The sequence below is a fragment of the Phocoena sinus genome, chromosome 17, assembly GCF_008692025.1.
Source record: "Phocoena sinus isolate mPhoSin1 chromosome 17, mPhoSin1.pri, whole genome shotgun sequence".
Lineage (NCBI taxonomy): Eukaryota > Metazoa > Chordata > Mammalia > Artiodactyla > Phocoenidae > Phocoena > Phocoena sinus.
Genome location: NC_045779.1, coordinates 54,265,594 through 54,283,285, shown reverse-complemented (window position 1 = coordinate 54,283,285; position 17,692 = coordinate 54,265,594). Strand labels below are relative to the sequence as shown.

General features: G+C 34.4%; 1 protein-coding gene across 3 annotated transcripts in view; it reads left to right on the top strand.

The window, feature by feature from the left end:
* CSMD3 (CUB and Sushi multiple domains 3) overlaps positions 1-17,692 on the top strand; it is a 1,083,470-nt gene that overhangs the window by 666,441 nt on the left and 399,337 nt on the right. For all 3 annotated transcript variants that reach the window (XM_032609830.1, XM_032609829.1, XM_032609828.1), the window contains 3 exons: positions 6,364-6,551; positions 9,489-9,677; positions 16,881-16,997. In XM_032609830.1, coding sequence (XP_032465721.1) covers positions 6,364-6,551; positions 9,489-9,677; positions 16,881-16,997 — 494 coding nt within the window. The remainder of the gene's footprint in view (positions 1-6,363; positions 6,552-9,488; positions 9,678-16,880; positions 16,998-17,692) is intronic.

Here is a 17,692-nt window from a genome sequence, read left to right as displayed (position 1 = left end):
AGAATTCAGCACCACCAAACGAGCTCTACAACATATGCTAAAGGAACTTCTCTAAGTGGGAAACACAAGAGAAGAAAAGGACCTAAAAAAACAAACCCAAAACAATTAAGTAAATGGTAATAGGAACATACACATCGAGAATTACCTTAAACGTGAATGGATTAAATGCTCCAACCAAAAGACACAGACTTGCTGAATGGATACAAAAACAAGACCCATTAATATGCTGTCTACAATAGACCCAGTTCAGACCTAGGGACACATTCAGACTGAAAGTGAGGGGATGGAAAAAGATATTCCATGCAAATGGAAATCCAAAGAAAGCTGGAGTAGCAAGACTCATATCAGTTAAAATAGACTTTAAAATAAAGAATGTTACAAGAGACAAGGAAGGACATTACATAATGATCAATGATGTGTCAATCCAAGAAGATATAACAATTATAAATATATATGCACCCAACATAAGAGCACTTCAATACATAAGGCAACTGCTGACAGCTATAAAAGAGGAAATCGACAGTAACACAATAATAGTGGGGGATTTGAACACCTCACTTACACCAATGGAAAGGTCATCCAAGCAGAAAATTATAAAGGAAACACAAGGGCTTCCCTGATGGCGCAGTGGTTGAGAGTCCGCCTGCCGTTGCAGGGGAGACGGGTTCGTGCCCCAGTCCGGGAAGATCCCACATGCTGCGGAGAGGCTGGGCCCGTGAGCCATGGCCGCTGAGCCTGGGCCTCCAGAGCCTGTGCTCCGCAATGGGAGAGGCCACAACAGTGAGAGGCCTGTGAACTGCAAAAAAAAAAAAAAAGGAAACACAGGCTTTAAATGACACAATAGACCAGATAGATTTAATTGATATTTATAGGAATTTCCATCCAAAAACAGCATATTACACTTTCTTCTCAAGTGTGCATGGAACATTCTCCAGCATAGATCACATCTTGTGTCACAAATAAAGCCTCAGTTAATTTAAGAAAATTGAAATCATATCAAGCATCTTTTCTGACCACAACGCTATGAGATTAGAAATCAATTACAGGAAAAAAACGTTAAAAGCACAAACACATGGAGGCTAAACAATACATTACTAAATAACCAAGAGATCATTGAAGAAATCAAAGAGGAAATAAAAATATACCTAGAGACAAATGACAATGAAAACAACAATACAAAACCTATGAGATGCAGCAAAAGTAGTTCTAAGAGGGAAGTTTATAGCCATACAAGCCTACCTCAAAAAATAAGAAAAATCGCAAATAAACAATTAACGTTACACCTAAAGGAACCAGAGAAAGAAGAACAAACAAAATCCAAAGTTAGCAGAAGGAAAGAAATCATCAGTTTCAGAGCAGAAATAAATGAAATAGAAGCAAAAATACAATAGCAAAGATCAATAAAACTAAAACCTGGTTCTTTGAGAAGATAAACAAAACTGATAAACTCATAGCCAGACCATCAAGAAAAAGAGGGAGAGGACTCAAATTAATAAAATTAGAAATGAAAAAGGAGAAATCACAACTGACACTGCAGAAATATAAAAGATTATAAGAGATTACTACAAGCAACTCTGTGCCAATAAAATGGACAACCTGGAAGAAATGGACAAATTCTTAGAAATGTATAACCTTCCAAGACTGAACCAGGAAGATATAGAAAATATGAACAGACCAATCAGAAGTAATGAAATTGAAACTGTTATTAAAAATCTTCCAACAAACAAAAGTCCAGGACCAGATGGCTTCACAGGTGAAATTCTATCAATCATTTAGACAAGAGCTAACACCTAGCCTTCTCAAACTCTTCCAAAAAATTGCAGAGGAAGGAATACTCCCAAACTCATTCTGTGAGGCCACCATCACCCTGATAACAAAACAAGACATAGATACTCCAAAAAAAGAAAATTACAAACCAGTATGACTGATGAATATAGGTGCAATAATCCTCAACAAAATACTAGCAAACAGAATCCAACAAGCCATTAAAAGGATCATACACCATGATGAATTGGGATTCATCACAGGAATGCAAGGATTCTTCAATATACGCAAATCAATCAATGTGATACACCATATTAACAAATTGAAGAAGAAAAACCACATGATCATCTCAATAGATGCAGAAAAAGCTTTTGACAAAATTCAACACCGATTGATGATAAAAACCTTTCCAGAAAATGGGCATATAGGGAACCTACCTCAACATAATAAAGGCCATATATGACAAACCCACAGCAAACATCATTCTAAATTGTGAAAAACTGAAACCATTTCCTCGAAGATCAGGAACAAGACAAGGATGTCCACTCTCACCACTATTATTCAACTTTGTTTTGGAGGTCCAAGCCACGGCAATCAGAGAAGAGAAAGAAATAAAAGGAATCCAAATTGGAAAAGGAGAAGTAAAACGGTCACTGTTTGCAGATGACATGATGATACTATACATAGAGAATGCTAAAGATGCCACCAGAAAACTACTAGAGGTAATCAATGAATGTGGTAAAGTTACAGGATACAAAATTAATGCACAGAAATCTCTTGCATTCCTATACACTATGGATGAAAAATATGAAAGAGAAATTAAGGAATCGCTCCCATTTACCATTGCAACAAAAAGAATAAAATCCCTAGGAATCTACGTAAGGAGACAAAAGACCTATATGCATAAAACTATAAGACACTGATGAAAGAAATTAAAGATTATACAAACAGATGTAGAGATATACCATGTTCTTGTATTGGAAGAATCAATTTTGTGAAAATGACTATACTACCCAAAGCAATCTACAGATTCAATGCAATCTCTATCAAATTACCAATGGCATTTTTCACAAAACTAGAACAAACAATCTTAAAATTTGTATGGAGACACAGAAGACCCTGAATAGCCAAAGCAGTCTTGAGGGGAAAAAATGGAGCTGGAACAATGAGACTCACTGACTTCAGACTATACTACAAAGCTACAGTAATCAAGACAATATGTTACTGGCACAAAAACAGAAATATAAATCAATGGAACAGGATAGGAAGCCCAGAGATAAACCCACGCACCTATGGTCAACTAATCTATGACAAAGGAGGCAGGTATATACAATGGAGAAAAGACAGTCTCTTCAATAAGTGGTGCTGGGAAAATTGGACAGCTACATGTAAAAGAATGATATTAGAACACTCCTTTACACCATACACAAAGTAAACTCAAAATGGATTAGAGACCTAAATATAAGACCAGACACTAAAACTCTTAGAGAAAAACATAGGCAGAATACTCTTTGACATAAATCACAGCAAGATCTTTTTTGATCTACCTGGTAGGGTAATGGAAATAAAAACAAAAATAAACAAATGGGACCTAATGAAACTTAAAATCTTTTGCAAAGCAAAGGAAACTGCAAACAAGACGAAAAGACAACCTTCAGAATGGGGGAAAATGTTTACAGACTAATCAACGGACAAAGGATTAATCTCCAAAATATATAAACAGCTCATGCAGGTCAATATTAAAAAAAAAAAGAAAAACAACCCAATCAGAAAATGGGCAGAAGACATAAATAGACATTTCTACAAAGGGGACATACAGATGGCCAAGAAGCACATGAAAAGCTGCTCAACATCACTAGTTATTAGAGAAATGCAAATCAAAACTACAATGAGGTATCACCTCACACCAGTTAGAATGGGCATCATCAGAAAACCTACAAGCAAGAAATGCTGGAGAGGGTGTGAGAAAAGGGAACACTCTTGCACTGTTGGTGGGAATGTAAATTGTTACAGCCACTATGGAGAACAGTACGGACGTTCCTTAAAAAACTAAAAATAGAATTACCATATGACCCAACCATCCCACTCCTGGGCATATACCCAGAGAAAACCGTAATTCAAAAAGACACATGCACCCCAATGTTCATTGCTTTGCTATTTACAATAGCCAGATCTTGGAATCAACCTAAATGCCCATCGACAGACGAATGGATTAAAAAGTTGTGGTACATATATACAATGGAATATTACTCAGCCATAAAAAGGAACGAACTTGGGTCATTTGTAGAGACGTGTATGAATCTAGAGACTGTCATACAGAATGAAGTAAGTTGGTAAGAGTAAAACAAATACCGCATATTAGCACATATATGTGGAGCTTAGAAAAATGGTACAGATGAACCAGTTTGCAGGGCAGAAATAGAGACACAGATGTAGAGAACGAACGTGTGGACACCAAGGGGGGAAGTGGCGGGGGGTGGGGGTGGTGGTGTAATTAATTGGGCGATTGGGATTGACATGTATACACTGTGTATAAAATGGATGACTAATAGGAACCTGCTGTATAAAAGTTAAAAAAAAAACTCCTAGGGCTTCCCTGGTGGCTCAGTGGTTGAGAGTCTGCCTGCCGATGCAGGGGACAGGGGTTCGTGCCCCGGTCTGAGAGGATCCCACATACCGTGGAGCAGCTGGGCCCATGAGCCATGGCCACTGAGCCTGCGCATCCGGAGCCTGTGCTCCGCAACGGGAGAGGCCACGACAGTGAGAGGCCCACGTACAGCAAAAAAAAAAAAAAAAACACTCCTAAAAAAAAAATATTTTGTATATATATTATAGTATATATATATATGCTACAATAGACTGACTACCAAACAATCAAATAATGGGTTCACAATGTGTAATTGCCTGATCATTTTTTTAAAGGACATAGTGTATTCCTGTACATTTACTACTCTAAATCATATTATTGGAAAAGTTATTTTTAGACAAATACAATATATTCCAGGTTGCAAAATAAAGAGTAAGATAAACTTATGAAATCCATTCATTTTACTAAGTCTTGCTTAATAGGATGTAACAGTGGTACAAATCTAAAAATATTTCATTTGTCTTTCTTAAATAGCATTAAATTATACATTTTGACTACTTTTGTGCCATGTTTATATTCATATCGGAGATTTTATAATGAAATAAAGTTTCTAATTTTTAAATGTTTCTTTCAATTTTTTTTACCAGGTTTTGAGTTTTATTTGTTTTAGTTTTATTTTTCTGAGGAATAATGTAGCTTAATCTTGTAATACTGGAAAAGACTGGTAGGTATGATAAAGTTATTATCTGAAAATTGGTGGACATTTCAAGTTATAATTATTTTTAAAATTGTACTGAATATAACTAGTTGCCAAAAAATGTGTTGGAAGATATATTCTAAAAGGGTGAAAATGCATGGTTAGTACTGAAGTATCAAAGCATATTGAGTGCTTTTTTGATAAAGTTGATAACAGCCCTAGAGAAAAGAAAGTATTGTTTTCTTTAAAATACATTAATTCTTTCATTTATCCAATAAGTACTTACTGAGTGTCTACTATATGCAAAACATCAACAAAAACAGAAACTGTCTGAACTCATGGAGCTTATCGACTCTTAATGGAGACAGCTGTCAAACAAGCAAACAACTGTGATTGGTGTCACAAAAGGCACAATAAATTGTGGCAATATAGTAAAACTAACCTACATTGTGAGGTCAGGAAAGGGCTTCCTGTGGACCAATTTAAGCTGAAAGCTGAAATATGTATAGGAAAACCTTGGTGAAGGCAGGAATTGAATGTTCTGGGCTGCAGTTTCATTATGGGAAGTGAGTAAGATGCTCAACTATTCATGATTCCATGTAGATGTTTTTCCCCCAACTAAGATTTCTGATCCAGATTCAGACTGTGGTATACTCTTGAAGTGCAAGGAAGGAATGCAAAATTTTAGTTTATTATGAATATGTTATCCATGTTAAAAGTAGCTCTGTGTTGAATACAATTTATAAAACAATTGTATCTTTTAAAAAATTGAAAGCAATAGCAGCAACAACAGCCAAAAATCTAAATAAAAATTGTATAAAAAATGTAATGGCCAAAAGAGATTTATCAAAAATCAAAATAAAACAACTATATGAAGCAGAGGTCAGATTTGAAGTATACTGTTAAGACGAAATTCTGATGATCTGATTGAAGATAAATACAGTAATCACATAGTTTTCAATAGAAATGAGGAAAGCAAAAGAAAGATGACTGCAAAAACATGCTTGGTTAATGAAAAGGCCATTTATTAACTGAAGATAATCTGTAACATTTGAAAGAAATCTTACTTGCAAACAACAAGTATGTATTCATACTTTTTAAATGAAAATTGTCCATAGGAATAAGAGCTTATAACTTTGGTATTCTTAAATGGTGGGGCCTTAAATGATATATAAGATATTAGAAAAGCTTAAGAAAAGTGTATATAAAGCTGGTAAAAATTATAAATAATAAGTTAAATAGCAATCTAAAGTGTTATTTTCCTATACAGTGTTATTCTAATAAATATATTTTCACATATGTCTCTTAACCGTAGATTTCAGACTGAGCTGAATTATGATGTTCTGGAAGTTCATGATGGGCCAAATCTTCTGTCACCCTTGCTTGGATCTTACAATGGCACACAGGTGCCCCAGTTTCTATTTAGTAGTAGTAATTTTATATACCTTCTATTTACAACAGACAATAGCCGTTCTAATAATGGTTTCAAGATTCATTATGAAAGTAAGTAATGCCAACATGTTTTTTGATCTCCTTACTCTGTTTTCCATACTTTTGGTATTACCATTGTATCATTAAGAGAACTAGGAGATTTATTAAAGAAAAGAAGATCAAAGCTTTACTTGACCTGTGAGAATGCTAATAGGTTACAAGGTGTGTGTTTTAGTAAATCCTGTATTAGATTTTTTCCAACAATATCTGTGTAATATCATTATGAAGGGAAATACTAAGGAAATGTCAGAAATAGCAAATAAAAAAATCTTTAAAAATGAGTTCATATAATCGTTATTTGTGCTGAAAAGCCAACAATAGGCAGTAAATGGCAGTCTAAGATGTATATGAACATTGACACATTCTTTTAGCATTTACTTCATAAATTCAATCATACTTTTATATTTTATTCATACTCATTGCATACATTTCCATTAAAAATATTCAATTTTATTATTTTGTATGAAGTATTGAAAATTATATTAACAGTGAAAAGTAAAATACATACTCATATATATGCAGGTATGGCTAACATAACTAGCCAAAGGCTATATATTAAAACAGGCTCTAATTCACAGTGTTGGAATCAGTTTAGAATAATTTCACTTAAAATACTTTTTGTTTAAGAAGTCTAAAATATGTCTGATTTTTTTAAAAAATTGATGCTGGTATACACATAGAAACGAGTCTCTGTTTTGTTTATAAACATCTGACATATTTAAATAAATGTGGTTGTATTGTATATGATGTATGGTTGCATACATATATATAAGCTCACATATGCACACATTTTCATCTAAAAATACATTGCCATATATCTTTTCATGAAAAACACTTATGGTGAATGTATCTAACAGTACATTTAAGATTACTGCAAGATATCTTTATATCAGTTTCAGATAGATATTATATCACTTCTTTTTATATTCAAGTCTCCTATGCCCCCTTCCCCCTCAGGAGAAAATTTCAGCATTTAAAATTTGTAACTTTATATCCCATGTAGGGTGTCTCTCTTCAGTAAATCTGGTTGGGCGCATGGGTTTTTTAAATTGTTAATATATATTTATAGCTATTTTCTTTTTAACCTTATCCACAATATTATTTAATTATATTAACTTCCCTTTATTTAGAGCTTTGTGGCATGGAAGTATATTTCCTAAACATTATTGTAAAATGCAATGAGAGGATTAACACATGCTTGGGAATTCAAATGAGTTTAAAGGACTTTAATTGAGATCTTTAGCATTTATTAGTTAAAGATGAGTCAGAGTAGTCATTTTTTTTTAAATCTATTTCAAAATTAATTTTCACTACCAATTAATTTGTATCAGTATGCTAGAATGGGCAGACACCTTTTTCGTTTTGTCCATTGTTCTATCCTATGCCCGATATATCACATTCAGTCCCACTTCAACCAAGGTATGTGGTTGTAATCATGTTCTCAGACACAGGATTATTTTAAGGATTAAGTTAAACCATCATGCAAAGTGTTATTAAAAGTGTGGGGATTTTCAGTAAACTGACCCAACAGATTTAGTTCAGATTCTTGCTAAAACTGAACTAAGTGGGCCAAGGACAGAGCCCAAGGGTCAGACCTAATCATAAGAAGGACTTGGAGGAGCCTAACAAGTTTAGCTAAGGCAGAGTCTTTATTTACAGACAGCAAGTTTGTCATTTATAGGCCCTGGTGAAATAGTCAAAATTATTATTGAGGACTAGGGCCTAAATGGTAGAGTGGAGGCTAAGAAATGCTGAGGTTGATGAGAGGCGCAACAGACATTGATTTTGGTCAAATCTGGCCAGGAGGCAGTGATTTTCAATTTAAGTTTGTTTACAAAAGATCATTTTCTTTCATTTTTATTCTAATTAGTCTTCTGCTTTACTTAGTAACATCTCAAACCCTTTCCTACCAAGAAAACAAATAAAACACTTTTTTTGTTGACACTTTCTTAATAAGTTTCTCAAGCTGTAGGGAACCAAACTATCTTCTTTAAATGAATCATTCCCATGCCTCAAAATCAGCAGAGTAAAACTTTAATTATTATACTACTTAAAACATTAAAAATGTATTTGGTGTTTGGTGAATTTTTATTTTAATAGAATCCATTAAAAGAAAAAACTCAATCTCTCTAGTTGAACCAAAATTTTATGGGAAGGATTTCTTGCAATGCTACCAGTGATTGCACTCTAGAATTTTATTTTATTCCCTGTCTTGGGCACTTTTACCTCTTATGTCTTCCTCTCAAAACAGGAAGATTATGAAAACTGTACCAATAAGATAAGATTATTTATCGTTTACAAAACACATTAAAATAATAAAAATAACTCAGAATAGACTTTCCTTTTTTTGTTTTAGTACAATCCCCCAACCCCAAGGGGGTTTATTATGTTGTATTTCTTGAAATACAGATGTAATCATGTTTCTTGGATATCTAAATATTACATAAAACAAGACAATGATAAATGGATGCAGAACAAATCCATAGACACAGATACCAATCTCTGAAGACATATTTAGAGCCTCCTAAAGCAATCAAATGGAGTTTTAATGATAAAACTAATTTCATAGAATTATTTTAATGACCAAATTAGGCAAATTTTGCAAACATTTTAGAGTTGTACCTGGAATGTAATAAGTTCAAACATTAATTATTGCTATGATTATTATTGTATATGTGTGTATATATATATAATTTATAATACAAAGTTTGATAGATAATTGTACATTTTCAAGTTTTTATATAACTAATGGCCTGATTTTTTGGTCCTTGTGGGTAGGAAATGTCAAAAAATGTGTTAAATAAACTGCTAGTTTTTAAAATAAAGCTATGGGCACATTAATTTCTTTGTAAAAATTACCACTCACAAATGTTTGAAGGAATGAGAATCAATTTCAGCGATTTGACTCTCATCATGCTTACTCTTTTTCACATTCCCTTTGTTTTCCAGGTGTTACAGTGAACACCTATTCTTGCTTGGACCCTGGCATACCTGTACATGGTCATCGCTATGGTCATGATTTCTCCATCGGATCTACTGTTTCATTTAGTTGTGACCCAGGATACAGGCTGAGCCATGAAGAGCCCCTTCTATGTGAGAAAAACCACTGGTGGAGTCATCCACTTCCAACATGTGATGGTAAGAATTCATTCAATATGCAAAATAAACTGATTTATAAACCAAAAAAAAATCAACATAATCTTGTAAAATGTGAGGCTAAACATAAATATAAGTATTTCATATGTTTAAAAGAATATCTTGAAGTCTGCCAATTTTATGTTATCAAACCATTAATAAAGAAACAAAAGAATGAATATTGATAATCAGCCAAACTTACCCCATGCCTAATGATGCTAATATGTATTTTTAAAATGTGTTGAGGTAACCATTTTAGGTGCCCATTGTGTGCTTCGGGTCCTTGAAAAAATAGCATTGAAGGTGTCATGTTGGTGTCAGATGAATGCAATGAAGAGATAGAGCATTTACCTCCTGCCTGAAAGGCAACATGTATTAGTCCAAATTTTACCTAGCTATGCAGCACTGTGGCAATGTACCAGACTGTCCTGTGGTGGCAAGTTCCTGGCTATAGAAAATATTATACCAGTGTCCTTACCTCTTCTTTGTTTCTGTGGAGACTAAGTCAGCAATCCTTCATTTTTCAGAAGACACATATGAAAATACAGTGAAAGAAGCTGCTTTCCTTTGATTGGGAAGTGCTTGCACACTTGCTTTATAAAAACACACACAATGTAAATCTATTCATTATTTAGTTCTGGGCTTTAATTTTTATTTATAATACTATTCCTAACTTTTATTATTTTGCCAAGTGGAAGATTAAGTTTGTCATTTCATAATTAAATTTTCAAATACTGTCAGTGCCATCATTTTTCTGTAACAGCTTTAGGTCAGTTTGTTTTTTTGCTTCTTTGTTTATTTATTTATTTAATTCATTTATTTTTGGCTGTGTTGGGTCTTCGTTGCTGAATGCAGGCTTTCACTAGTGGCAGTGAGCAGCGACTACTCTTCGTTGAGGTGCACAGGCTTCTCACCATGGTGGCTTCTCTTATTGCAGAGCATAGGCTCTAAGTGCAGGCACATAGGCTCAGTAGTTGTGGCTTGCAGGCTCTAAAGCACAGGCTCAGTAGTTGTGGCACACGGGCTTAGTTGTTCTGCGGCATGTGGGATCCTCCAGGACCCACGTCACCTGCATTGGCAGGTGGATTCTTAACCACTGCACCACCAGGGAAGCCCGGTCAATTTGTTTTTATAACGAGGTTTAAAAGAATCATCAGCACTTCTTCCCTGTATTTGGTATAATACCATTTGTAATAGCATTCTTGTGGTTGTAAGTGACAGAAACCCAACTCTAACTGATTTTAAAAAATGAAAGCAGAATTTGTTGTTCAAAGTTTCAAACTTAGAAAAGGTATGGGTGGCATACTTCTTATTGCTAATTATAATCATGAATTCAAACATTTTCAAGGATATCTCTATTTCCATCTTGGCTTTTCTCTCTCTATTGGCATCATTCTCTTTAACTGCAGCCAGGCTTTTTCCATACGGGAAGTGGAGAATACACTCTCATGAAGATGGAAACATGTAACCTCGTATTTCCAGGATCAGAGGAGCATGAGAGTTCTTCCTTGTTGTTCTAATTAGAAAAATCCCAGGAAAGGTCTCTAATCAGTCCATAATTATACTCGTAACTGTAGAAAAGGAGAAGCACACTTTACGATTGGCTTTCTCCAGGTCCTGTGTCCATTCGTCCTTGTGGTTGGAGACAAATGATTGTGGTGTAAAGGTACTATGTTTGTCAGGTCCTGGTGAAGCCACATGGTTGGCATGAGTAAATTCACCGAAGTAAAAAGGTGTGGCGGCAGTGTTATCAGAAGAAGCAGGAGAATAAAAATAATGTCCAAGTATACCAGCATGCTTAAATATTATTAATAATAAAAATGAGTGTATCTAGTTTTCCTGGGAGCAACATAGGCCCTCATCATCTCTTGTCAATGCAACTTCTATCAACCTTAAATTCAATATCCAACTACTTCAATCTAACCTCCTTTCTTCACACTAAGGGTATTTCATGCTCTATCCCATGTCAAAAAATGCTTAATGGCTCTCTGCTTCCTAGGAATGAAAGTCCAAATTATTAATCATGGAATTCATGATTCTTAACCATGTGTCCTCCTCTTTTGTATCCCCATTTCATTCTGAGCATAACTGGACAAGGGCTAAATTATATATTTTTTGAATGTCTGAGCTTTGTATAAAGCCTCTAAAATTAACTGAACTCAATTACTTATAACTAGTAAACTGATTTGATTAGGGTTTTCCTTCAGTTTAAACATTTTCCCCGGAGGCAGCTAATCTAAACTTCCTGGGGTTAAAGGGAGGAGAAGTGAATAAACAGAATTGATTTTCCAGATCCAAGAGTATAACCTCCATTGGCCTAGATTGCCTGGATATTCAAGGTACAGCATGCCTCATTTTTATACACATCAGCTCGTACAGTTTCTTCATAGCCCATAGTTAATTGATTCACAAAACACACTAGTCAGTGAGGGTTGGTGGTGATAATAATAATAATAGCTAACATTTAATGAGGGTTTACCATGTGCTGGTACTGCTATAGGTGCTTTAGGTATATTAACTTGTTTTATCAAAATAACTCTATGAGGTAAGTGCCATTATGATCACCATTTAACAGATGAGAAAATTAAGGCAAATAGAGATTGAGTATGTTGCCCTGTGTCATCCCACTAGTTAATGGCAGAATCAGGATTGAAACTCAGGCAGCCTTGATCCAGATCCCGTGCACAAGTCTACTATTACACGGCCTCCTGCCCACATTCTCTGCAATAGTAAAGTACTAAGATCCTTTAAAATGAAGAGTACAATTGTAGATTTTTTATTCTTTCCTCAGTGATGCCACATGTTTAAGAATTTTGTATAAAAAATACATATAGCTGTTTAAATAGTTTATGGATATTCTGTACTCCTTGGAATATGTGACTGAAAAATAGGACTTTTTTTAAAATCTAACATGTTATATGGACAAATACTTTTAATTCAATTCCATTTTTGTGTACTTAGGTTTCTGAGTAAAAAAATGATCTTACTGAATTTATCTTTTTTCATTACTGAAACCTTGAATCTTGACCCTCAAGTGAGAAATGATTCAGTTAGATTCTATGTTATTTAGTAAATTTGCTATCTTATCTTTCACCGTGCATTTCTTGAGGGGTCTCTTTACTTTGCCTTTGATCTCTTAGGTCTACTCTTCAGAAAGCAACCAGAATAATTATTTTATAAGTTAAGGCAGATCAGGGCACTCCCCTGCCCAGAATCTTCTATCACTTAACATCCCAAGAAGAAAAAAATCCAAAAACTTTTGCATGACCTAACTGCCCCCAGGTAATCTGGGCCCTGACTGCCTCCCATACCTCATCTCTCACAAGTTTCTCCCTCGTTCATGCCACTGCACTCCAGCTACACAGGTCTCTGGCTTTTTTCAGATGTTGAGAACCCTTCCCTCACTCCTCGCATTCCATCCTTCCAATCCCCCTCTCATTTTTTCCTTCTTCCTGAAATAGGATTCGTATAGTCACATGTCCTTCTTCCTAAATTCACTCAGTCTCCACTTAGAAGTCATCACTGACAACTCCCCATAAAAGAGTAATCCCTGTCGTGCCACTTATCTTTTCCATCATAGTATTTACCACTCTCTAACATTATGTATTTTTTGTCTGCTTTTTTTTGTTTGTTTTTGTTTTCAAAATGTAAGTTCTATATGGCAGGGACTTTGTTCACTGTTATGTCCTCAGTGCCAAGAATAGTTCAGTTCCCGTCACACAGTTGGTGCTCAATAAATCTGAGTTTAGTGAAAGAATGAGCAGACTATTCTTTCCAGCCTTTTGGGAATACTTACTTTATTTTGATTTTGCATTTTTATTTTCTGCCCTTTGCCTTCATCAGTGTTTTTTCCTTTCCACTAGAATGTCCTAGCCCTTTCCAACACTGTTTTTACCAAACTCCTAGTCAATATTTTTTTGTTGTTAATTTGTCTCCAACTTAATCTTTTTTTATATATGTTTTTCTTCCAATTTTATTGAGATATAATTGACATATAGCCCTGTATAAGTTTAACGTGTTCAGCAATAATGAGTTGACTTACACACATCATGAAATGATTATCACAATAAGTTTAGTGAACATCCACCATCACATACAGATACAAAATTAAAGAAATAGAAACAAAGTTTTTCCTTGTGATGAGAGCTCTTAGGATTTACCCTCTTAACAACTTCCATGTATGACATACAGAAGCACTCATTATGTTTATCATGTTGTACCTTACAACTCAGTGACTTGATTTGAGTCAACTTAAGGTCATGGACTCTGGAACTAGACTGCTTGAGTTCTCTCTGTGCCTGCTTTCTCATCTGTAAACTGTGAATAATTATAGTACTTTTCTCATAGGGTTGTTATGGGGTTAATTGAGTTAATACAAATAAAAGTCTTCAGAGTAGTACCAGTCACATTTCAAGTTCAATATGAGTGGTCATGTTTTTGCTAAAAACGAGTGAGTAGTTGCAATTTTATCCTGTTTTATTACAAAGTAAAGTACAAGTATTTTCATATTTTCAGTTTCATCTTTCAAAAAAAAAAAATAAGAAGAGAAAGAGACTTAATCACACTCTTTCCCATTATTTACTGTGAAATTCTGTCAGTTGAGTCAGTTCCTTTCAAGGCCTTTATCCAATACTAATATTCTCAAATAACAGAAACTTCTACTGTGTCATAAAAATGCACTGTATATTTTGTCATCTGATTATAATCTAAGTAACAATATAAATTTTCATTAAAAATATATGAGTTACTGACCATTTCTCCTAACCATTTTAATGTGTAATGGTTACTGAACTTTATTCATTTATCTGCAGAATGTTCATTGCCCACCTTCAACACATATGGTAGGTGCAGCTTGCAGACAGCAAATTTCTAAGAAATTAGCTAAGTACAGAAAGAAGGATATTTTAAAAGTAGCTTTATTTGAAAGAATGTTGATGAATAGAAGAACTTTCCCTCTACAACTGGTACACCCACCAAATACACACACATGCATGCACAGGAGCGCATGTCGGATGTACTTTCTAAAACTTCACATTTCTCTTTTTTGTTATTTTTAGTGTTTAATTTAATTAAATAATTCAACTCTCTTAATTTTAATGCTTCTGTTCACTGATTTTTACTCTTGCTATATGAAACATACTCCTTTCAAATAGAGATTGTAGGTTTTAATCCAGTAGAGCATTTTCACTCATTACATTTCACTCAACAAATTCATAGCATGTTGTATTGTTAGGTTTTTTTGTCGGACTCTCACAATGAAGAATAAAATGAAATATAGTGTCTCACAATGGAGAATAAAATGAAATATAGTGTATTAGGAACAAATTACTGTATGTAAAAATAATCTAATGAAATAATAAACAGTTCTCTGTCAAGAAGCAGAATGAATCACAAGGAAAATTTTAAAAAGGTCAACTTAGCACCATCAAGATACAATGGAAATGGTATACCTAGCCCTTAACTTGATTACAAAAGCTCAATGAGGCTTTTTATTTTTAATTGAATGAAAATTGAAAGTTTCAGTAAGAATAATCACCAATAAAGGTCTGTGCAGGCTCTAAACAGGAGCCTAGTCTTCCAGACCATGAATATTATTGTAAATGTCTTAATAATAAATGAAATTGGAAGCATAGCCTTATCTTGGTCTCGAGAAGGTGGCCTATAAGACAACTTCAAGTGAGGTACTAGTCAAGACCTTCTTTTATTCCTTAGTGAAGTAAAAGAAGTAGCAAAGGGAAGAGTGTTCTGGTTTTTTTTGTTTTTTTTTTTAAATTTATTTATTTATTTATTTTTGGCTGTGTTGGGTCTTCGTTGCTGTGCGTGGGCTTTCTCTAGTTGCAGTGAGCGGAGGCTACTCTTCATTGTGGTGCACAGGCTTCTGATAGGGTGGCTTCTTTTGTTGCAGAGCACAGGCTCTAGGCGCAGGGGTTTCAGTAGTTTTGTCTCACGGTCTCTAGAGCACAGGCTCAGTAGTTGTGGTGCACGGGCTTAGTTGCTCCACAGCATGTGGGATCTTCCCGGACCAGGGCTAGAACCTGTGTCCCCTGCATTGGCAGGTGGATTCTTAACCACTGCACCACCAGGGAAGCCCCAAGAGTGATTTTTAATTGTGTGTATATTTATGTAAATCTAAGCCTGCTTAAATACTTCTAGGAACTGCAGACTTACTATTTCTAGTCAGGTCAGTGTAGAATAGCAGCCAGATTGCCTCAACTCTTCCTTCTCAGCGTTGCCACTTGGAAGAAATCATGGAAGACAATAAAGCCAAAACTCACTTTTCTGGTATCCCAGAGAAGTTGAGCAAGGATCAGAGCAGATAAGGCTGTATGTTGCATTCACAGTTCTTACTGCTCTTACCCATGTTGCCCATGTCCAAGAGAGTAGACATCTCCAAGTGGAATAGAATAAGGAGTCAACTTTTCTCTGCTTCCACGAGAATGTACGTTCTTACCTGACTATATCTTTGTTTCCTTTAATTTTAAATACTGGTAAAATTATCTGGCATATCATAACCACTGATGGTAGAAGGCATTGTAAACTATCATTTATTCTAGAGTAAATGAACATTGAATTAAATTTCAATTTCTTTGACCTCAGTTCATAAACATTTATTTAGTTTTATTATCTTGGAGTATTTACTTAAAAATCAGTATCCTCTCAGAAACCCCTTTTTGTTCATGATATTTCCCAGAGAAATGTACAAGTGCAGAAGCAGCCTTCAAAATTTTGGTTTACTTCACTATTTTAAAAAGAATTCTATGAAGAATGACATATATCCCTTTAGGAATCTAAAATAAATAATTTTGTATAATTAACAATTTGTTTTCTTAAAGCTTAGTAAAAGGGGGACTGCTAAAGAATTAATTACTCATGTTTAATTTACAACCAATTTATGCAAATGTTGCTTATAATTAGAAATGTGTAAGATAAGTATGTACTTCAAATGCAAATGTGGAAAGTTGAGCTAAATTCTCCTGGGGCCAGTATTAATTCTCAGATACTATTACATATCTTTTTCTTCTCTTTGCTGCTGCAAAGGATGAAATGATTTCTTAGTATTGGAAGAGGTCTTTACACATTGCTGTTATTACCAGGAAGTAACTTAAGCAAAAATAATCAGACTCATTCTATTTTAAGAGAGATTTGTTCAGCCTCTGCCTCTCTAACTATGCCTGATCAGATGACTACATTTCTTTGTATTTTCAGCATTATGTGGAGGAGATGTTAGAGGGCCTAGTGGAACAATCTTATCACCTGGTTACCCGGAATTTTATCCAAATTCTCTGAATTGTACGTGGACTGTTGATGTAACCCATGGAAAAGGTAATTTGCCTCATACAATGATAATGGGCTATCTTCTGAATTTTCATTGCATCTATTTTTATTTCATTGTCCTTTACAATGTCATTTTGCATGAGCAAAACCAGATCAGTACTAAAATATGCTAACACAATTCAATTTGAGTAACTGCAGGAGAAGATTATATTTACTTTTCTATAGTATTATACTCATGTTTTTGTCAGAATGGTAATATGAGATATTTATTTTCTTTTGATATATTAAACTAATGTTACTTGGAATTTTCATATCAACAGAATCTCAAACAGGATGGCTTTTGTCTCTGGCACAGTGGGTTGATTTCAAAAGTTCAAAGGGGAATAGGAAGATACTCTGAAGTGCTGAACCAATTGTGAAGCAAACAGTACATGTTTATATACACTCGTTTTTAAAATGTTTATGATTATTTATTATAGCTATATTTCCTGTGTAAATTTTAACCATTCTAGAAATATCTGTCTCCAATTTTCTGTCAGAACTGAAGTTATATCTCACATAATTGAATGAGAGTATAAAATTGCACTATGCATATGGTAGATGTTAATAAATGTCCTTTGAACAAATAAATGAATTTCCTTGTAGTACTAAGTATGGTTTATTCATGCAATACAACCAAAATAGTATATTCGCAATATAAGTGGTTAAGGCAAAAACTTGACACTGGGAAAATGGGCATTCTA